Raw genomic sequence first — 23,466 nt, 5'->3', positions numbered from 1 at the left:
GTATTTCCATGAACCTTCCCTTATTTTAGCTGTTATCTTCTATAAGAACAAATTACCTTACAGAGTGATATTTGATTAGTTTTCTCAACACTGTAAAACTGTGAAACTTCCCATCGTGTTTTTTAAAAAAGAGAGGTGAGTTTTTGACCTGTGAATTATTTGGAGTGTTTATTTCAAACAAGGTGGCCTTTGTTCTGCAGTCTGTCGTGAAAGGACTGGCCTTTTCCTATCCGCCCCGCCCCACTAATGCCACAGCCGAGGGGCTGCGTGCTGTGAGGGTGACACTTTGTCTCATGCAGATGACTTTAACCGAGTGCCGATCAGGCACGAAGACGAATGCAACAAGGAGGGTGAACATGATTCGGATGATTCCTCAGATGAGGACAGCGACTGTGAGGAATCAAGCAAATACATCAATGCTTCCTTCATAACTGTATGTATTTAGAGGATCCACTATAAGTATTTCACGAGCTTTCAGCTAAAACTATATTCTAGCTTGAGCTCTTACCCTCTTGTTGGCTTCAAAATAGAACAGGAATTACTTGAATAAGGGAAAAAGATCTGGCAAATCCATCTATGTCCAAAACCACTAGTCTTCAGACTGGCCTCATGATAACATGTGTTTCTATTGGTGGGCATCTGCCTACAAGTTGAAGCATATTAATATTTTCCCTGTTAGTGAAAGATGAGTATAGTTATTCACATATACCTAATCCTATTAGTTAGAATCGGAGGCATCATTTTTTTGGTATCATTGTACACCCAAAGAAGGAGAGCAGATATTGGTCACTAAAGAAGTAATGGATTTCAATGGAATTACTAGCTAAGTTCCATTTATCTGAATACTTTGAAATTCTACACAGTGGGGATACCTGTTCAGGGTAAATGTATCTGTATTTTTATATTGCTCAGTGTGAAGCGACTGGTGCACCAACTTTGTGTGGTATAAACACAATCTCTTCATGGCAAAACTAAATGTCTGTGTAGAATTTAATGTTTAGCCCTTAAAATATGTGTTACAGAAAATGGCAGGGTGAGGTCTCACCCACTGCAGCATCAGTATACCTTGTTTTCAGTCTGGAAGTGATATTCTTGTTAGGAGGATTGATTTTAATGTCATTTGAACAGTACAATTCCTGTAAGACCACTGCGTACTGTGATAGGCGTATTTTCCCTCTAAACAAAATGGTTCATTGGTTTTTTTCGCTGGGTATTCCCCAAATGACAATAAGTTCTATTGTTTGACAATCGCATTTCAAACGAATTCAAGAAAATAACAAAATTCTTTTGTAGGGTTACTGGGGTTCAAAATCCATGATTGCAACGCAGGGACCGCTGCAGGAAACTATTTCTGACTTCTGGCAAATGGTGTTCCAAAGAAAAGTCAAAGTCATTGTTATGCTGACAGAGCTGAAAGAAGGAGATCAGGTGGGGGCATTGTTTGAACACTGACATCTATGCAAAGAAGACACTGCACTGCACTCTCTCATTCCCTTGCTGCAGTTAAGCATGTTTCATAGGATGAGGAATTTGTATTTCCAGTACAATTTGCTCTATTATTTACCTGCTTAGTTAACTTTCTAGTGAATTTTTGAGGTAAGAGTCCATGATGCTATATTTTAAAATACAATGAAACTCCTACTACTTTAAAGTCAGTACATTCTGTAAGTGCATGTGAAAGTAAAAGGAGATCTGAATGGTAATCACTGACTTGTACTTTCATCCATTTTAGGAACTCTGTGTGCAGTACTGGGGAGAAGAAAAACAAACACATGATGGCATAGAAGTTCAAATGACAGATGTCAACCACTGCCCAAGCTATACCATACGGGCATTTGATGTTACACATCTGAAGGTAGAAGTTTCTTTGCAAATTCCAAAGGAAGACTTAAAGGAATTTTTAAGTTTGAAAACAAATTTATAAACAGCCTAAAGAAAGAGAAGGGACAGTTCCCACTACAGTTACCTCCTGGTCTAAGAAATGGAATTTTTTTTCACAGAATCACAGGATATTCTGAGTTGGAGGGGACCTACAAGAATAATCAAGTCCAGCTCTTAAATGCATGGCCCCTACAGGGATCAAAGCCACAACCCTGACATTATTAGCACCATGCTCTAACCAGCTGAGCTAATCTCAAGTTTCTCCCAGACCAGAAGTTAATCATGATAAACGCTACAAATTGGCTCAAGTTTCCTATTTAGTGAGTTGATGAGGTGGTGGTAGTGGAGTCTGAAGAGATCAGCTGTGTTTTTATTTTGAGCAAAGCTTGGATGTTTACCTACCTCATATTCATGAGGTAGAGCTCACATGATTCTGCAGTTCCTCAGGAATATAATTCTTCCTTTGTAAACAAGAAGAAATAGAGGTATTATGTGAATCTTTATTTTAACCTGAACATTGACAACACCTCCACTGCTGTTTTTCAGACAAAAGAAACACAGAAGGTGTATCAGTATCAGTACCATAAGTGGAGTGGCTTTGACGTTCCGGAAAGCCCCAGAGATTTAGTCAGCATGATTGAGAAAATGAAACAAAAAATTCCAGCCAGACAAGTCACCGAGGACAACAGGAGAACCCGCAGTGTCCCACTCCTCGTCCACTGCCGGTGGGTCTAAACGCAGCACATGCGTTCAACTAGCTCTAAGTTCTGCAAAGACTTAGTAACCACAATTCTGGGATGCCCACCTTTTTCCACAAGTCTTTCCATGTGTCTGGAGACTCAGCTCTCCCTAGAAGATTCCTTGAATTGCTCAAGCTTGACCTTCTGGATTGTAGTGATGAAAAGCAAGCTCCCTTCCCCTGGGCAAGCTCAGGTTCAGAATAGGTGGTAAGAGCTGGGTGCTCTTGGATGACACACCTATTTTCTGGTCAAGTGCTAGCTCAAAGTGCACTTGTAGCATACACTAATGAAGATCCAGTAGAGTTTTTAGGTTCATTTCTCACTCCAGTACATAAATCTGCTTTTTTGGGACCATTTCTAGGAGTAAACTTGCATACCATCTAAACCAAAAGATAATCCTGCTAACAATAGTTGGGACTATATATCTGAAATTTTGAATTTCTCTCTTCCCCTTAAATGGCAGTTGAGATCCAGGTAGCCTCTACATAAACTATATACACATGTACTTAATTGTGACAACTTCAGTCCAGTAAAAAATGCCTTGGAAATGTAATTCATCATGAAGGCTTTAAAATATATCTAACATTAAGTTGGAAGACTTGCTGATTTTACGTTGTAAATTTACATGTACATTTTGCATTGTCTTCTAGTGATGGATCACAGCAGACTGGTGTATTTTGTGCTTTAATGACCCTCCTGGAAAGTGCAGAAACAGAAGAAGTAATAGATGTTTTCCAAGTAGTAAAAGCTCTTCGTCGCACCAGGCTGGGAATGGTCTCCACCTTTGTAAGTAAATATTATAAATTAACAGAAAAAATTATGAGATTACTTACCACGGTCACAAATATCCTCATAACCTTATGCATAGTTGCTGTACATGGAACACTCATTCTAATCAGAGCATTCACAGCCACTCACCACTGTTTGGGCGTCGGCCCTTACTGGTAGGAATGGAGGAGTCTGTGAGACGTCCAGAGATGCAATCCTGTAACACCTTTGGGAAAGGTTCCATTGTGTAAAACTGTAAATTGCATAAATTGCTGTTCCTGCGGTTGCTTCAGGGATGTACATGCAGTGTCCCTGGAGTTCTGCAGTCAGCAGGCTCGCTCCATTGCCCAGGCCACTGACTGTTTGCTTTCAGCTCCAGAGGAACTGTCTCTGTGGACCACGCTGTGCACTTGCTAACAAACCAGACCTAAATGTCGTCAATTTGGGGCACCTTATTCGGTGATTTTCCTAAACTCCTTACCCCATGTGTTGTTCACAACTTAGGTACTCTAAAAAATGTATTTTTGATACTTTATCAACCAGGAGGGTACCAAGTGACGACTTGGAATGTCCAAGGCAGGCAGTTTCAGAGACATTACATACACATGAAATCAGAACAAACCACAGGAGCAACACTCTGTATGCCAAAAAATGTGCAAGCTGCTTCATAAGCAGTCTAGCATGTCCAACTACATTCTCTATTTCTAAAATTCAAGAAAACAGAGAAAGAATGGGTTTATTCTTGGGCTCTGAGCATTCCATTCACACTAACTTTCTTCTCTTTATCTTTAAGGACCATTACCAATTTCTGTATGACACCATTGCCAGTACCTACCCTGCACAGAATGGACAAATAAAGAAGAACAGCCGGCAGGAAGATAAAGTTGAATTTTGCAGTGAAGTAGGAAAAACAGATCAGGAAACTGATTTGATCACTATTGATCTTACCCCGCCAACACCAGAGGAAAATGAGCCACCTGAAATATGTGATGATTCTAAGGCTGCAGATAGCACTAAGGGAACAGAAAATTCTACAAACGGCCCCACAACTCCAGTTCTAACTTAGAGCTATACTAAAAAAAAAAATGCTTTTTCAAGTGCAAAAAAATCTTAAGCAAAATAAGAAGGATACGATTTCTTCCTCTTCCCACTTTTTTTTTTATTTTAATTTGAAAATGTTTAGTTATATCATTTTTTCAAAGGTACAAATTTAAAGGAATACTTGAAACCTGTAGAGAGTGACAAAGAACTGTGGAGGCTTAATTTGTGCATGGATTTTCATTTAATACTTCTTCAGGAACCTTTTCACAATTTTTATACATTTTTAAAAAAATATGTACAGTGTGATACTATGCTGAGCAGTGGGAAGGAAATTTTTTACTTCTGTAACAAGGAGAAAAGAAAAAGATTAGTGTGTTGCAAGAACAGGTCTGTCCTCAAAACTATTAGCAAGTAAGTTAACCTACTTGGTAAGCAAATATTCCAGCATTTCAGGAGTGCTGACCAAGCTCTGCATTAATAGTACTCTGTGGGACTTGTAGGACTTTGCTAAAGACTTTTAGAAGCTTATTGTTTACATCACATGGCAATTCCAAGGAATTTAGACCTACAAGGAATCTTAATCCTTCCATGTCAAAGCGGAATAGAAACTTTTGCATTTTTCCAACTGTCCTCAAGGTGTCCTTGTTGCTCCACGTATTATTAATCTGATATCCCAATGGTAGACTCCTATAAGAGCCTGGAGATCAGCATTTGAATCATTGCAACAGTTCTGATAGAAAACACATTCTGTTTACTCCTAGAGCTTAAAATACTGCGTGCTTGCACATCTATTTCTTACGCTTACTTTTATTTAAAGGGACTACTCCCATGTATGCATCCAAACTCTTTGCAGAATTGGAAAATACTTTGATACTTTTTCTCAAAACTTTGAAAATTTTACTTGGTACAGGATTTTTTTTATTTCACAATGAGATTTTGTATGTTACAGTTGTGATATTTTTACTATTTCTTGCTGAATTTTAGCCTATTGTTTTTAGAACAAATAAAAAAGTTAATAGTTGACAAGATGGAAATTATTTTGTTCTCTAGATGTCTTCAAACTGATCATTTGCTTCTAAATGCACAAAATCTTGTGCTGTCCCATACAGGAATAAAATTCACAAATTTCAGTAGGAAAACACAGCATTTAATTCTTATAAAACTGTGTGTATACCCAGGTAAGCGTCATGACTCTCTCAGAACAGAGGAAAGAAACTTCATTTTTCCTTTTGCTTGAAACCAGTAAAGGAACAGTCATGCAACAGGTTCAGGGCTCCTAGCTTATCACTGCTTGTTCCTAATTTCTCATTACAAAACATAATTGAAAATACTCAGAGAGCCGCCTAAACAACGTGTACGAGTCACACTTGGTTAAAACACTAATTGAATTGTGCTGTTACTCTAGATCAAATATTTCATTCACAATTATGAGCTCAGACAAGTGCTTCCTGGCAGTCTTGCTTGAATAAGTGGCAGCAAGCAGACACAGAGGCAGAGGGATTCCCCTTGGCTGTCAGCTGAACTGTCTTTTCAGCTGGAGCTGTGTTGGGTGATAAAGCAACAAAGCTGAGGGGGTCATCTGTGGAGGAAAAGCTCTATGGGCTAAATGGGAAGAAAATCTGAAAAATATCGTAGGCCCAAAATCTGTTGGCTAGTTTTAGAAGACCGTGTCAAAATTGCAAGTTTAGCATTACTTGAAGATGGAATGGATAAAGAGCCTTGGAAGCAGATTGGCTCACTGCCATTCATTGCATGACACAGACAATTAATTTGTCTTCCTTCTTTTAAGATTTGGCCACTATAAAACCTCTCTGAGGTAGTAAAATAAAGAGGCAAGTGCTACTACCTGTGGCAAATGTGTGGAAACAGAGACTAGTCACACTTTTAGGAATAACTGGAAATGTTTCCCAAATCAAAAATTACACCAAAATTTTCATTTTGTGTTAAATCTGAGGCACTCATACACTTCAGTTCCTTAAAAATTGGTTCTTGTGGTTTTTAAGCTCCTGCAGCAGCCTATGGTAAAAATTTTGGGAATTTTGTTTTACTTAAATTATTTTCTAGAATGATTTCGATGTTCTTTTCATGACATATTAAAAAAAAAAAAAAAAACAAAAAAACAAGAATGCCAAGTTAACTCTTGATTTGTGCATGTATTTTGAAAGAAAAAGTCCTATCTTGAATTTTGCTTCATTAGTAGTGTAATCAGAGAAACAGAGCTTTACACTGTAACTGCTCAAAGGTGCCTAATTTGAACCACTTTTGTAGTAAAGTTCTTTACACTCACAGGGAGATAAACTGAGCTCTCAGCTTTTAATTCTTTTCAAATTAAAGAACACTGCACAATTCAATCTCATTAAATCCCAGTATGACAGTCGAGGGAGCATGTCTTAACACAGCTTAGAAGTTCTCATTGCTTCTAGGAATTCTCTATGTGTGTCAGGATTGTCCTTTGGATTGCAAAAATCCACGAGGTGGTGACACAGAGCTTGTAGAAGGTGGTCCTTGTGCTGGATGCTCCACAGTCACTAGGCTTAATTTCAGGTTCCCCAGGAACACAGTGAAGCATTTTACAGGTGAGTCACAAAGCCCAAGCTAATGAGTTTTGCTGGGAACTGCTCTGGCTCTCTCAGGGTAAGAACACTTTTGTAGCACACTGGAGACCTGGCATAGCCGAAAAGCTGAGAAACAAACACTCAAAGTAAGATGAAAAATATTTGTTTCCTCAAGCAGAGCTAAGTTACACAAAGACTGCTAACCACTGCCTCAAGCTGAGAGAGCTGCTGGTGGAGAGTGGTTTATAATCTGAAGTCCAGGATAAAAATGACTAAGCAATAGATGAGCTGGGAGAGGAGTTTGAGCAACAAATGAAGGTAATCAAGGGTTTATGTGACCAAAGGGACTGGATTTCTCCCACCATTTTCTGGTTGGAAGCTGACATAAAGGAGGGTGTGGAAAGGTGACAGTGGGGTCCAGCGTGGGAAGATGTCTACAAAATATTCTGCTTGCTCAGATAACTGCAGTGGAAAACGACTGTGTGTGTTTGCTTTTGTTTAGTTTAGTTTTTGTTTCGTTTTTTCCTGTTTCTTGTGCTCTATAATGAGCAAGAGATTAAAGATTAAAATCTTTTTCAGAGTGTACATTATGATGCAGCACAAAACCGGGCCAGCACACAAAGCCCTGCTGCTCAGGGATGCCCTTCCAGGAGGTGGTAAAAGCCCTGCTGCCCTCCCACACCTCAGCTTCCAGCACTGCATTTGGGCTTCTGTGGGGTATGTTTGTGCCTGCTCCTTTTCCCACCCGTTCATGCAGCCAGTGTCCATGTGGCCACACCAGGGAGCCCGAGGGGCTGGAAGAGGTCTGGAGGACCCCCCACCTCCCACTGTTTCTGTGAGAACATCCCTGCTGAAGTGAAGCGGGCAGTGAGTTCTGAGCTCTTAACCTGGGTTAAGGCTTGGACGAGAGGCACAAGCCGAGCTGGATAGCAAGCCTGAGCCAGGTGCAGTGCTTCATGAAGACAGGAGTTACAAAGAGAAGCAAAACACCACCATCATGAGCTGTTTGTTTGTGTGAGAGAGCTAAGAAAGTAGAGAGTAGTGGCTCCAGACAGGTGTTTCATTAAGTTGGAAGTTGTATCCTTTATTTAACATTCCTCAGAAAAGCTCTCCAGTAGCAGTTCTTATCTCTTTGGCAAGATGTCTTGCTTTTGCAAAGGCTCAGGGTTTTTTGAGATTGTACATACTGCAGATTGCCTCTAAAAGTATATCAGAAATTCTCTGAGGGCTCTACACAGATGTACCACAGTTATTTTTCCATACGTAAAGCAACTGCTTGCCAAGAACCAACGTGCTGTGTTTTAGACTACGGAAAACTAAAACAGAAGAGAAAACAATCAGTTATAGGATCCAGCACATATTTGTACACACCAGCTATACTTCAGGAAAAACTTCTGAAGAGTAGAATCCAGTCATTTGAAAGGTACAGCAACACTTAATACAATGCTTTTGAAGTCAATCTGTCTTTTCAATGCTAAAGAAAGAAAGGTGGTGACTACAAAAGTACTGAGAAAGTGGATGCTCAGAGATCTTTCTAGGTATAAAAAAATTATTTAGGAAGGATATGTAGTACAAGTTATTGTAAAATAATAATCTCATTGTTTTAACTTCAATTACATCCTCAGACTCAGGATTGCCAGCATCAACAATGTATAATGTTACTGATTTTTTTTTAAATTAACATAAAAAACCTTTTTCAGAGGAATAGGTAGATAACTATTTACAGCTGGGCTGTCTCTTGAATCCCACATCTGCACGGTGCCATGGCTGGCAGTGCTAATGTAGTCGTAAGTGTGACTGACTGACATGCAGAGGAAAAAATAAAAGGTCGTTTATATTGGATCAGTTTTAGCACTCAGAATCAAACTTTTGTTTTTGGAGATGAAACCCTCACGATAGCTTGACCTTACCTGGCAGTTAGCTGAGAGCCAGAGCTCACACGTATCCACACTTGGGGCGGACCATTTGTATTTTCAGAGCCTCCCGGCAGGCTGTGCTGAAACTCTTCAAATGCCTTTTGCTCCCTTCCGAGCCTCCTGCAGTGCCTCCAGCTTGCTCCATTTCAGTAACGTGGAGCCATTTGAGGTAATGAAGATGGCATTTGTTTCTGCAGCACTGCAGAGACTGTGCCTGCCCGAGACCAAGCGCTAGCTGCGGGTCAGAGTGTGTACGTGCCTCTGAGGGTGTGCGCGTGGATCCTGCAGAGCCCCAAGTGTGAGATGACGTTCGGAGCCAGAAATCGAGGAGCTGATGATTTGGCAGCTGCTCGGCCTCAAGAAAGAAAAAGAGGAGAAAGAGGGTTGACGTGGTGGGCCTGCACTAACTTTTCTTGTGGGGCAGTGCGGCTGATGGGCTTTATCATAGTGGTTTGCAGAAATGAATTTGCAAAAAAATAAGCCACAGGTGAGGTACAGGAGACCGCATGCCTACACGGTGCTCATGTTGTCACAGATTAAATCAATGTTGGCATCAGTGGCTGTTAAATAAGTATTTGTCAGCTCTCCTGATGTTGCAATAGAAGTCAATGTGTGTGTTCTTCAACTGCAGAGAAAAATGGTAAAAAAATGACAATGGAAAGTTACCACTGGAAAATGGTGGTTTTGCCAAATGCAGACATTTGGCAAGAAGTGTCAATTTTGAATTTTTTTTTTATTGAAGAAAAGAATAATGAATAATTTTAATCCTGTATTATTAATGTTAATATGTCATTTTGAGAATAATAGTATCTTGTTCTAAGTTTAGTACTGTACTTTCTTTTACTCCTGCTATTTTCTGAAATGCTTAATACTTATTATTTTTAATATATCATTGTGTCATTGAAACCACTTCAACACTAAAACAGTTCAGTATCGTTAAGTGTTTCCTTTCTCTACTCTGCTTTCTTAATATAATTTCTATTCAGCAATAAAATGAAATTCTGACTTCATATATTGATTTAGCATAAATAAAATTCTCACAGAACAGGAATTCAATTTCTTAAATGGCATTAATAAATTATTCCATAAAGAGTTATGTCTCCTTCCAGAGAGAGCAAGGCATTTCCACTATCAAATAAGGCCTTGCCCTGTGCAGGGCAGACAAGGCTCACACCCAACCCCCTCGCAGACAGCCTTACCCTCATTTCCACAGTCCAGAGTCTCTGACTTTTCCTTCTGTAGCTCTTGCTTCAGCTACTGAATGGTGATCTCTTCCTATCTGAATATTTTTACCAGCTTTCTAGGTTTTCTCCTTATTTGGAAGCTCTAGCGTTTCACTGATTTGAAGAGCTATCTGTTTCCTACAACAGCCTTCATCTCCTAGCCCAGCCCTACCCCCATCCTCCCTTCCCCTTTTCCCCCCATCCCGGGTGCCAGGAAGCAGCAAGACCAGCTGCCCTAACAGGTAAGCAGAGCCCAGCTCAGGAGCAAAGCAGGGGAGGCACAACACCTGCATGGGCACAGTCCCACTGCGCTCAAACAGGGTGAGCACAGCAGGGCTGTGACGGTAACCAACCTCAGACAGTAGTCCACTGTCAGACAGCAGGCAAGTGCAAAGGGATGATGCAGCTCTGAGGCCAAGGAGTCGTGGTGGTGAGTCAGGCTCAGCCAAGAGCATGGCCAGCTGCAGGTAGACCTACAGCTCAGCAAGTCCAGGCAGGGCTCCTTACCTTACTGCCTCTCCTTTCCCGGCCTGTGACAAGATACAAGTTCCTGTTACATCTTCTTTTCTCATGGTCTTGTTGTTGCTGGCTGTGTAAAGAGAACATGCCACCTGGCCAGACATTGTGGAGATTGATTGCTTGTCATTGCATAGGATTTGTTGGAGCCTGCTGACTCATGAAGACCTCATACCAGGTTGGTGAGCTAAGAGATGTCAGCGTGGCCTCTCAGTAGCAGTGCTGTTGTATCACGGTGCACAATTCCATTGGCCCTGCTTTATTGCTCCTGAAGAGTGCTGATATTTGAGGTCTTGTATATTCAGCTGACAAGAAAACTATTGAATCTTGTAAAATCAATGCCGTGGGTGCCAAATGAATATTAGGACTAAAACTCAAAACTTTATTGAGAAAAAGTATTAGTTTGTGCAGAATTTGAAGTTAAGAGTTAAACGTATAGAGATGCAAAAAAAGCTGAGTTCATTGGCTTGCAGATAGGATGCTCGTGTATATTTTCTTTCAAGGCCCATTTCCATTCTGAGAGCTACATCTGCATCTTAAGTGAATCCTCCCATCATCTGGTCAGCTGAGGTTTTATTTTGAAAGTTCATCTTAGATAAGATAGGAAAGAAATAGCCACAAGCCAGATATCTTGTTCTTTACGTTTCCATCTTGCAGGAACAGCTTTCTGATGGTGTTTTGTGAGAACCACAGCTTCAAGCTTGCTAATTTTGAATTCCTAATTCAGTACTCCTAAAGTGGTGAACTGTGCATTGTTGCACAGAAACTTAGTCTCATTTTCTAGTCTCCTGTTGGAGCACAAAGCTGTATAACCTACTGTATATTTGGTGATGTTTTCTGAGGGAGCTGTTTCCCTCTTCTTTGCTTTTAAGAAATGAGAGAGTTGAGACACCAGTTACTTCTCCTTTTTTCCTCACTTGTGCCCAAACAAGGAGAAAAAGGTTCCTTGTCCCAAGAGATGTGTGTATTCAGGCAGCATCACAACTCATGACAGGCTACAGTACAAGCAGATGGTTAAGTTTTGGCTATAGTAGTTTTTTGGTCTTTAACTGGTTTGAGTTTTAAAGGCCTTGAAGTCTTTAAAGGCTGCTGTTCTCATCCAATGTGTAGGTGAGAGGCACAGCCATGAACTGACGACGTGTGAAATGGAGATCTCAACCCTGGTCACACGGGAAGAGTCTGTCCTGCTGTCAAGGCAATAGTTCTGCAAATTAAGCTGCTTGCCATACGTGTAACTGGACAAAATGAGTGTAGCTTGGTTTCAAGGATCTCAGGGCCCCTTTACCGGGGTTTGTGTACTTGTAGATGTTGTCATTGGCACAGACTCCACAGCCTTCCTGTAGGTGCCTTTTCGTAGTGAGGAGCTTCCTTAAGCCCAAACAGAGCAGGTACGAGGCCAGCAGTGGTGCCAGCTGCATGGCAGGAGGCAGTGCTGGAGAAAGAGTAAGGTAGCTTGAACTGAGATGGCCCCACACTCATAAAGAAACGCTGAGGAGTCACCAAATGAATGCTATTAGCAGCCATTTCAATCTCCTCTCCCTTTTCTACTCCAGAGTGTTTCGATGAAGCAGGTGGGTATGGCTTTCCTTTTATTAATAGACTTCTTGTTTTGCTTTGGTTCTTTTCTGCATTGTATTTTTTTTTTAAATTGCATCCAGCACTTTATTATTTTAAGCTTTTGCTAGTAGCTAAAAATATAAATAAATCAAGAGTTTGTTTAGTTAATTCCTGGTGCTGCAAGTTTTTGCATCCAACTGTCATTATGAATTAGTAATTTCTTGCTCAAAACCATGAAGTACAACAGCATCCAAGGTAAATACTTCAGTAAATCAAGTCTGATAAATTAAATAGTTATAACTTCAAAAATCTAAGATAAATAGGAAGGAGAGAATATTTTTATAAGGTTTATTCAGGTTTCCTTGGCAAGAGCCTGATCTACAGTAGACATCCCAGCCAGTACTTTCCCCTGCAACCTGACACTCTTGGCTGAGAGACATCACAAACACAACCGAGTGACCATGTGATGGTAACTGCTCTGAACGGCTACAACTGTGTGCTGATGGCTCCTCTGAAGTGGTTCACAGGTGGAGATCATATGTAAAGGGCTTTAGAAGGTAGCAGGGGTAACCCAGCCCAGGAGCCAGAACAGGATACGCCCCTGTGGCAGGGAAGTGGGCTGTATGCACGACACAAATGCAGGGGTGTAGCTGTTCTGCTGAACTTCTAAGTTAGAAAAAGGCACAACGGATTTAGAGAGGAAGACTTCTTCTTTTTTTTTTTTCAATTATATAATTTTATAGCAACATTTTAAGGGAAAAAATTGCAGCATGCACTAATAATTTCTATGGAAAATTAATAAAATCATGTGATAGGAAGGAACACATTCACTCCCTTTGCTCTCTCGAGCTGGTTCCCTACTTGCTGTAAAACTGAAGCATGCATACTCTATAAGGCTGCCCCTGATCCTCAAAAGATCAAAGCAGCCTCCTCACAGAGGACTGAACTATACAGGGCCAGCAGTACATGCTATAATAAATCCATTGTTTATCAAGGACGTAGGAGAGCAGAAGGTTACATTAAAGAAGAAAAGAGCAAATTTTCCTGCTGTGATTACTTTGAGGTAAAGGACGAGCCCAGTATGTCAGAGTTCAGCACTGGAAAGAAGAGCTCTGGAAACGGAGGATGTCCTTTTCTGTCCAAAGAGGGGATGCTGTGAGTAAGTGTGTCATCTTAGTCCTCTCCTAAAGAGCATTTTTGATGACGTTAACCAGACTTTGGAGGGCAGCTGTTATGAAGTGCAGCTCAAGAAACTGTGCTGCCTCAAGGCCTTGGAGCAGCCTTTTTACTTTTATGTCTTGGCTAATGAATAGACTGCCCTTTGGCAACTGTTATATAAGCGAGAGCTTTTTAAGCCCAATGCATTTCGCATTCTCTTGAAAAACAAAATTTTTGACCCAACGGGATAATGCGTAAGCAATTCCCTGAGTTACAGCCTTCTCTGTGTTTTCCCAGTGTGGGTTTTTGCTCCACAAAGCACATTGTGAGCATGAGGAAAGCAGTTCCATGGACAAACTGCTTTTGCAATACTGCTTAAAAGTGTCCGGTGATGTCAATATGATCACACCATTCTTCTGAGCCAGGACTCTGTCCTACATCAACTGAAATTAGTGGGATTATTTCCAATGACTTTGCTGTGCAGTAAGTTGGGACTTAAGTAAGAGAAGCAAGTGTGAATACATTACATTTAATATGTTTTTTCCTCTCACTACCAGAGATACTGACACTCACAAATACTGCCTCTGTGCAGAGTTTCCCCTCCTGTAATAAGCACTTCCCTTAATAAGCTCTTCCACCTCCCCAAAACCAAGGGAATAACGGAGGTCATCAACATAAAAATGTGCATTTGGTGCACTACTGTGCCTTGAAATAATTCGGTTCTTGGATTCTGTTGCCCTGTAAGTGGAGAATAGAACAGGGTATGTGGGTGGTGGGCTCTGTAATCATTTGTGCTCTGCTTCTTTAAAGAAAAAAAAAAAAGGTAAAAATAATAATCTGTTTTAAGTTTTACCTGAGCCCTACTGTCAAATTGGTCCTCAGCCAATGGCAGTCTAAGAATATGCTTTCCTGATAATTTGGTTCAGTGTTAAGATCCCTGCCAATACACAGAGGGGAAACTGTATGTGGTTACCACTGATTCCTTGGCAAATAGGTATGCAATTTGAACAGCCAGTGGGAAATTCCTACTGACCTGGTTATACTGTTTCTCAGAGTCATACACCTCTTTATTTCTCAGCACTCCCTCTGCATCAGTTGTGTCCTGGGATTTTTTTTTTTTGACATGTAAAAGATCAAAGCCAGAGGCAACTAGAATTTCCTCACAGAAGTGGCTTCTGTTATATCAAGTCCAGTAGACTAAACATTGGCTTGTAATAAAAAAATCCCAAACCCCACCATCACAGGTGCAACTTCTGGTGCCTCATGGTTTATTTCTGGACAGAGGCAATTACGTGAGCACAGCTGGAGGACACACACGTACCTGTTACAGTGTCAGAGTTATACAACAGGCAAGTGGAATTAAATGTGCTGTTCTGGTGGGCTTGAAACCTATTTGCAATCAAGTGAACCATTGAGTTTTTCAGCAGCTTTGGCACTCTCCCCTCAGGAGAGGTCCAGTACTGGGACAGCAGCCATGTTTCACTGCCGCTCCTGACTGAGGTACATTGACAGAGACATGTGTGGGAGTTTGCACAGGGTCCACTTGCATCAAGCCTTGTTCTGGCCAGGATTAATATTTCATTTTTATGAGCACTAAACTTCACTAACATTTACCCCCAAATTAAAAAAACATCAAATATGAATTACTGAAGCAAGTAGACTTTGCTTTTTTCGTATAAATAAAGTGGAGCCTTATTTAATCTTTGTTGCCGTGGATGAGGAGAACTTGGTGTTTGTGCCAAGCCTCTCATGGCTTCCTGGATGTACCTGATATTAACTCTCTGAGAGGAAAAGGGAAGTTACAAGTCAACCACTGGTTTCTTTATATCTCCCATATAACTAATGCAAAACTTCCAAAAGCTTGAATGCTATTAGGATTCCGAGTACGATATATGTTCAGCGAAATGCAGTATCTGAATGCTTTGCACAGTGGAGCACAGAATAGGAGCTCCCCAGCTAATGCTGAACCAGGGAGCTTGGAGCCATGAATTAGATGCAGCATAAGAATGTTATTCCTGTAGTCTCATCAGAATTAATTAGCCTGGCTGAGAGGCAGGACAGATTTTGCCTGGGCAGACTGCACAGACAGAGCAGCTATACAGCCTGGTACCTGAGCCAGTTTATTTGGGGCAATACGGAAGTGCTGTCAGTGCTGAGAAAATTGTACTGACTTAAATGGTGCCAGATCACACTGTTTATTAGATCAGTCGTCTCAAAGACATATGCAGAAGGCTGTATCTAAAACAGTTTTGCTCCTATGCTTTTCCTTTTTGGTCCAGATTCAAGAGAAGCAATAGTCTGAGTATGCCTGCTTGAAAAGCCATTCTCTATGAATTCAGCAAAAAAGGTTAAGTTGCAGTAAAGCAGTTCCCTTTCCCGTATCATACGCATGTACAAATGTTAAGAATGGAAATAGAAGTGGGAAAACACAGATATGTATTAAAGTATCAAAGTAGATATATCTAAGATTGATCCATACATCCACTAATCTATATTAATTCAATTTTACTTTGGTAGAATCCTTGAAATGAATGGTCAGCAAACAGTATGTCTGTGTTTTATTTCTGAAGTCAACACAGCTAAGTAATAGTTAAGCACATAAACTCACATGCATTAGCTTCCAGGAGAAAGGAATTTGGAAACGTGATCTGATGTTAAGACCTTTCCAGGTAATGTGAGCCTTTCATCTGATGGGGTTCTTGTGGATCAGAGCTGTTATTGCCAGGCATGGTAACTCCATCTTTGAGCAGAGAAGACTGACCTGGAGAGATGTCTACCCACCAGGGAACACTGGTGGAGGCTTAGCTCCTTCCTCTGCCCTAGTCTTCCTGTGTGATTCTGGGCAGGTCACTCTGGAAAATAAGATACAAAGGCTACTTGGAAAGTGAGGAAGATAATTCCTTGAAATAAGGGTAAGTGTCAAGATTAAAAAAAAAAAAAAAGAGAGATTGTGAAGTTTGCTTCAGTAAATGGGGAACAAACAAGCATTTTAGAAAAAAAAAACAATCACATTGTTATGTGGCTTTTCTTTGTGAGAATCAAAGAGGAAACAGGACAAAAGTGTGAGTGAGAGAAAGAATTTATATATGCATAAATACATATAACTAATGGGCTCAGTAAAGAGGCATCGCTCTGGTGGGCTAATTCCTGTCCATATCCTTCACATTGTGCAGCACTTTCTTGATACTACAACAAAGTCCCTGTTTCATAGGTGAGACCTATGTAGAGCTGTGTATGTGCCACACAGCTGCTGCTGCATTACAGAGTGCTCAGGGCCAGATGCTGCTGTAGTTTGGCAGAGTGAGTACAGAATAGAAATTAGGACTTTCAGAGCTACCCATTAAATTTACATGTCTGTTTCAATTCAGTTAATGGAATAAAAATCCGAGACTGAGGATCTCAATCAGGAATCCCTGGAGAAATACTAAGTAAGATTTAGGTAGTTTCAGAAAGTAGCAGATACTGTCTGCAGTTTTCTGTGCAAAAATGTGCTGTACAAGGTCTGTGTTACCAAAAAAAAAAAAAAAAGAAAAAAAAAAAAGAAAAAAAGAACAACCCAAAAAAAGAACAACCCAAACACTTTTACAAGAAGCAGCGCTAATGGGGAGACATGTTAACAGGAGTGCTGATTCATATCATTAATGTGGGCAGGCAGGAACTGTGGAGAGTGAAAGAGCTGTTGGAACATGCTTTTCTTGAGAACACACCTAAATTAAGAGGCTGTCAGAGACATGTGTTTCATGGTGTTGGCAACCCAGGTGTAACAAATTTCCAAGATGACTATAAGTGAGTACTAACAGCTAAAAAACCATTTCTAATTTCTTGTTGAATATGGAGACTTAAGTGGAAGAGGGAACTGTAAGCAGCAGTGAAGGTCAGTCGGGATACACGTGCAAAGTAATGGCCATTAGCAGGGAAAACATAAATGACTTCCAGACATAGTGGGGTTCAAGTCAAGTGATTTGATTCAAGAAAAAGAACCAGGACTGCAGAGAGTGGAAAGATCTTCTCGTACTTTCCTAGTGAAGAGTTTTTTACTTTTGTTTTGGACAGTGGATCTTGGATCTGGTTTGGTATGGCAATTCCTATCTTCCTGTATTTCTTTTGATATGTTTCAGAATAATTTTAATTGCCCTGGGAAAAAACACACACACACTCTCTTGTCACTTTTATTCACTGAGTGCTACACTGTTTTTCATTTATGAATCAGTTTCTTACTGTAATGGAACCCAAGGCTTGACAGGATTTTATTTCCTGAATGGGACGGATCAATGCCCCAGGAAACTACTTTTTAATTTCACTGGGGCTACTTTGAGAAACAGAAGTGGAAATTAAGGATGACTTTTAAGAATTTCTGTCCACTTTGCTATTCTGCTCCTCAAAATTAGTGGCCAATCATCTGCAGTGGTAGAACATTTGGGCACATGACATTAAGGAAACTAGATATTTGTGTATTTTTAATAACTTTTAGGAATGTTGCTAGTAAAACATTCAGTCATTTCATGCTTGATTTTGTTTTCTCATTTTTTCATCTGGAAATTCTCTCTGCATTTGAAGTAAGGGTGGTAGAGAAAAGGTAGAACTTTTGATGCTAAACACTAAGACAGGGTTTGAGGATTTTATTTTACCTGTTGACTTGTGATTGGCAATGTTTATCATGACAAGGTTAAAATGGCACGTAGTTTGGCTACCTTCTTTTCAACAAACAGCCCCACTCCCAGCTGCACTTATGGCATCTAAAGACGTGAGACTGACTCATGCTACTGAATATTAAAAAAAAGTATCCTTGTACCTTAAAGAAGTATTTTCATGATGATTATAAAGTACTAACCCATTCCCAAAGCAGGTCATGAAGGCAGGTAAAAATGGTGACACTCAGGCTTTGAAAATGGAAGGTCCTCAGATCACATCTGCAATACCTGAAGTACTTTTTCAAGAAAGAACTCCATAAATCACTGGTGCTGGTACCAGAACTCTGGCCAGCCAGGCAGATCAGGTAACGTAGCTCCATGTTAATCCTGCCTGGAACAAATGCTGGTGGCGTTTTTTTTGTTGTTACCTTTTTTTTTTTTTTTTTAAACAATCATTCTGTATTCCACACTTACATAATTCTCTGAGTTTTACTGATTTATGATTTTATTGATTTTATGAATCTGATTTATAGCATTAATTAAGATTGTGTTTGGGAACAGTTTGGAAATGCACATTATTTAGGAACTGCGTCAAAAACCTCTGACAGACCAGGGAACATTCATTGCCATGAGTTTTCCATCTGTCTTTCACATGATGGTTTGCAATGTTCAGAAATTGGGGTGTTTTTTTTCTGGGGAAGGGACAGCATCAGAAATTAAATTACAGTCTCTTGTATTGTATTGGGTTTGCATGGCAGGGTTTTGGGGTTTACAGGTTAACAGGGGTGTCTTCTCTGAGAAGGAGCCAGAAGCTCTAAGATGGATCCACTGCTGGCCAAGCCAAGCCCATCAGCAATGCTGTGCAATCACAGATGGAGAGAAGAGAAAGGAGTGAGAATAGGTGAGAGAAGTAACTCTGTAGATACTGAGGTCAGTGAGGAAGGAGGGGGAGCAGGTGTTCCAGTTGCTGGGGAGAGATTCCCCTGCAGCCTGTGGTGCAGCTCATGTATGTCTCCGATCACTTAAATAAAAATAATTTAATATTGTCTCAGCTAGATGAACAGTAGAGAACTTCTGAGTCCTAATCTTTCCTCTAGTATAATTTCTAGATAACACTTGTCATGAGCGACTGTTTCTGGCATCCATGCCAGGCTTGCAGAACCTCCAGATCCCACAGTTATTCTTTTAGGTGGACCCACAAATCACAGTGTGACAGAATAAACTTATTTTCTGCTCCAGGATACAGTTTTATGCTGGGTCTGCCCTGCCCATCTCACTGAAGCTTTCTTCAAACAAAAAGCCTTTGCTATTCATGGTGTTTTGACCTGGAACTGCTTTGGGCACAGCAAGAATAAGCAGCTGGAGAGGAAGGCAAAAGGCTAAAATAAAGAGCTGCAGTGAGCTCCCTCAAGCAGCCTGAGCTACCCAAAATAAAGGAGAGCCCTCACCTGCCTGTGAGTAAGGAAAGCAAAAGTACATGGACCTCAACAGAAGTAAAAGCTTTTGACTATTGCCAGGAACTTTATATTACTTGCTGATTGACATTACATCTGTTGACTGTTTTCCCTAGGACCTTAGCTTCAGGATTTATCCCTCACACAGAGCTCCCAAGTAGCTGTGCCAGCCTTTGCAACACTCACCTCTGCTGCAGGCACAGGCAGTCCAGGAGAGGGCTGGCAGGACACCCAGCCCCTGTTGCTGGGCAAAAAGGGGTCAGCAGGCAACATTTTAGACGGGCATGGGTCAGGAGGTGAGGCAGGATCAAGTCAAAGACTGGGAAAGCTTATGCAGGTTGACAGTGGAGCAAACACCATGCCTGATGTTCCCAGTGTGGATATGTTTAGGATGCCCTAAGGCTCTGGACTCAGAAGTATTTTAAAGGGATTGCATCATTTATCCCTTCTAGTACTTTATGAAGCTACTTATAATAGTTGAATGTCAGGAGTTTGAGATATAAAAAACCAAAAAACAAACAAAACCCCAAAGAAATTCTAGAAGTATCCTTTCTTTTCTTCAATCTTGTGGTTTTATGTCAGATGGGTAACATGGAGGATTCATATTACTGTTTCAAATTGGCAGGTTCTATTGAAAAAAGGCAGGAGCTACCCTGTAGTATCTCCTGAATCCAACAGAGGTAATGCAGATTAACTTTACTGAGAGGAGAAATCAGCCATTTTTGGCCATCAGCACTTTCTGAGCAAAGGGATATATTGTATCTCCAACAAGGCTTCATAACCTCTCATTAATGAGACTTATGAAACTTGAAGAGGCTGCTGAGCAACAACTTTATTCTTTGCAATCTGTGCAAGCTAGTGGTACGTAACTTTTGTATGTAATAACAAAATACCTGCCTGGAGCACCTTCTACACTCTTGCTTGTATGTGCATGTGTCAGAGTATTGTATTACTATTTATATCAGAAAACTATGCTGCCTGTAAAGTATGTTATACATGAAGAGTTTTTACAATGCTTAGTAAGGCTCTGAGTCCATAAAATTGGATTTTGGAGTTCTCAAGTAGGGCATTCTCTGCAATAACTTTCCGTCATCCCATCCAACATTCTTTGTCTCTTTTGAAAATCATGGCTGATTAAAAGTCTAAAGCAACAGCTGTTTGTGATCATGTGATTGATATGTTTTCTAGACAGATGCTTAGTATTAAATGCAGAAACACTCTGAATTCCTTGAAGTGCTCAAAAAATTTGGAATTGATCTTTTTTAAAGTCACAGTAGGACAGAGCTGCTAGGCAATACAGATTCTTTACATAATTAAAATTGGTGTAATTCAAAAGATTGATCACACCACACACAAAAAAGAAACCCCCATAGACAAGTCTTTGCCTGTATGAATCAGAAAGTATTCTGAAAACTTTTAACAACTCACTATACACATAGACTACTGTGGAATGTAATTTTTTTTGCTGTTTAATATCAGAAGTGAACTCCCCTTGCGTAAAAGCTTATTCCTTAGCTCATGCTAGCTGACCACTGTGTAAACAGGTGACGTGGGCTGAGACCAGGAGGAGCACGGGTAGGGATAAGGGCAGTTAAACAATTTACAGTGTAGGAGACATTAGGTTTTGTAATTGTCTTTAATAAATAAATAAATAAATAAATTAATAAATCAGGCCTGATGCCCTCAGCAACACCCACAGGGTACACCTGCTGTAGATTAGTGGGTAACCCCTCCAGCTCTCATTCCCCACACAGCAACCTCGAGAAGTCGCTTTAGCACAGGTTTGAGACAGGGCATGGCCGTGAGGGCGAGACTGCTTGGGCTGAGGGGACACACCTGGAGCGTGAGGGAACACACCTAGGAACTGAGGGAATGCACCTGGGACTTGAGGGGATGATGCATTTGGAACTGAGGGGATACACCTGGGAACTGAGGGGCTGCATTTGGGACCTGAGAGGATGCACCTGGGCCCAGCCTGCTCCCAGGCAGTGGCAGAAGTTATATAGGACCAGTTTCCAGCCAGCAGCAAACCTTTTGGGGAAGGTGTCCAGGTGGTGCCCCTGGAGGAGCTGATCCACTCAGGTAGGTTGTTCCCATTACCATCCTTCACAGTGCTGGGCTGCTGTAGTAGCTGTGTGGGTGACAGGACCAGGGCAGGGAAAGGTTTCCTCTTGTCGGGAGGTGACTTGGAATCTGAGGCTTTACAGACTCTGGCTTCACATTCAGAGTAAGACTGCTGTTCCTGCAGCTGTGTGTGTTTGGGAAAACCTCATGGATAAGCTCAGTCTCTGCTCTTGTTCCCGGGCTTTTTGCTTCACTTGGCTGCCCTTGCAGTTTGGGGACACTGTGGCCGTGTGTGCCTGTGACACACTCAGGTGGGTCCTTGAATGATGTGGATATGGAAACTTGGGAAAGGTTTTGGTGAAGCTGTGCTCTAATCGCAGGGTGAGATGATTCCTAACAAATGTTTGTGAGGGAAGTTTGAAAGGTGCCCTTATCTCTTGTACGTGTTTTTGGTACAGCTGGTTGTCTCACAAGGATTTCTCTTTCTGGTGCTGTCACAGATATGAGCTTAGATAGGATATTATTATACCAAATAGGCCTCAGAAAATGAGCTGAAGGTGTTTAATGCTTTTTAAGGGGGAGAAATCTTCAGTAGTATGTCTTTCCTTCTGGAAGATGGCTACTATTGACAGTCCAATTGTATATACAGTTTTTCTTTCATGGTACTTAGAAAATTTTCCTAAATTTTTCTTTTCCTTACCAGTTCTATGCGGATTTCAAAATTCTAATCACTTCTCCCTGCACTGTGGACAAAGATGTAGAATATGAATGTGCATTTACTTTACATCAGAGCTGCACCTGAAAGCAGTTACTGGTAGTTTCTTGGATTAAGCAGGGAGGGGGGCAGGTGGGGAAGCAAGTTTATTCCAATTTGTGGAGTTAAATTCTAGCTATGGAATTTTTATACACCAAGACTAAGGTCGAAATAAAGTGCAGTTTGAGAAGCTAATTTTGAAATAATCAAAAGCTTACATAAGGTGGTGTTTATCTAGGAAGATCACTTTTTATTGCTGTAAGAATTCAGTCATGAAATGATTGTTATATAACAAAACCACAAAACAGCATATGAAATAAGCATTAAAAAAAAATCTTATTCCACGTCATTTCCAAGACAGATAACCTGTATATGTTAAGTGTGTGGCTATGTTTCTTCCATAACTATTGTAAGTTTCTCTTCAACAAGAAACTGATTATAAACAAAAACATATAAAGTCTGTGGAGATAAAGAGATATGCATTCAGTTTGTGTCAGAATTCCAGTTCCCTATAGTAAATGGGGGTCAAAAAAAATGAACCAGGAAGTTGAACCAATGTATCAACACACACAAAAATATCTGAAACCAAATACCAATTTAATATCACATATTTGTTGTTTGCTATAAAGGAAAGCAATAGATTTAGATCAATTCAGATGATCTCAAACACGGGGTAGCAAATGTGTATGAACTGCAAGTACTATATGTTAACTGGCTCTTGATATATTTGGTTTTAAGTTGCCTGCTTCCCTATACAGGGTGCAAATATTTGTACAGATTCCTAAGCTACAAAACATTCTCAAATTTGGGACTAAGTGATAATTTAATTGAAGTAGTCATAGTAAACCTAAGCATACACATCTAAGATTTACTTAACCAATTGGTCTTGTTTCAATTTTCTTTAGGTATTTCTGCTCGCATTAGTAACGTGCCACAGTTTCCACTCCATTATATCACACAATTATTTTGCCTTTAATACCAGCAACAAAGAAAATGGGCAGCTATGTAACGTGAATGATGTCACTGAGTTTGGGCTGTGTGACTAGAATAGCATAATTGTAGTCCCTGTAAAGCCAACAGAGCAGTGCTTGTCTTGGGGTTGAGAAACCCTTTGGGAAAAAAGAGAGGCCAAGCTGTACAATAACTTACAGAGAGCATAGCTTCCCTGAAAAAATTTCAACAGCTTCACTTCAGTTTGGACTTTGTCA

The 23,466-nt window shown here is 40.5% G+C and overlaps 2 protein-coding genes across 5 annotated transcripts in view; one reads left to right on the top strand and one right to left on the bottom strand.

The window, feature by feature from the left end:
- The window catches only part of PTPRC (protein tyrosine phosphatase receptor type C), a 59,140-nt gene extending 53,696 nt beyond the window's left edge, over nt 1-5,444 (top strand). For all 3 annotated transcript variants that reach the window (XM_050306573.1, XM_050306572.1, XM_050306571.1), the window contains 6 exons: nt 300-433; nt 1,294-1,428; nt 1,733-1,855; nt 2,428-2,606; nt 3,272-3,407; nt 4,183-5,444. In XM_050306573.1, coding sequence (XP_050162530.1) covers nt 300-433; nt 1,294-1,428; nt 1,733-1,855; nt 2,428-2,606; nt 3,272-3,407; nt 4,183-4,455 — 980 coding nt within the window. In that variant the 3' untranslated portion in view covers nt 4,456-5,444. The remainder of the gene's footprint in view (nt 1-299; nt 434-1,293; nt 1,429-1,732; nt 1,856-2,427; nt 2,607-3,271; nt 3,408-4,182) is intronic.
- Nucleotides 5,445-8,067: 2,623 nt separating this feature from the next.
- The window catches only part of LOC126635382 (uncharacterized), a 94,548-nt gene continuing 79,149 nt past the window's right edge, over nt 8,068-23,466 (bottom strand). The window contains exons 7-9 of one of the 2 annotated variants that reach the window (XM_050306577.1): nt 15,964-16,207; nt 8,896-9,256; nt 8,068-8,301 (exon numbers count right to left, since the gene is read on the bottom strand). In XM_050306577.1, coding sequence (XP_050162534.1) covers nt 16,175-16,207 — 33 coding nt within the window. In that variant the 3' untranslated portion in view covers nt 8,068-8,301; nt 8,896-9,256; nt 15,964-16,174. Of the gene's footprint in view, nt 8,302-8,895; nt 9,257-15,898; nt 16,208-23,466 lie in introns of those variants that run through there. The other variant, XR_007627698.1, reaches the window with a different exon arrangement.

The sequence above is a fragment of the Myiozetetes cayanensis genome, unplaced genomic scaffold, assembly GCF_022539395.1.
Source record: "Myiozetetes cayanensis isolate MyiCay16 unplaced genomic scaffold, myiCay2020 scf12, whole genome shotgun sequence".
Taxonomy (NCBI): Eukaryota; Metazoa; Chordata; class Aves; order Passeriformes; family Tyrannidae; genus Myiozetetes; species Myiozetetes cayanensis.
Note: the sequence above shows the minus strand (reverse complement) of the source record. Positions and strands in the feature narration are given on the sequence as shown.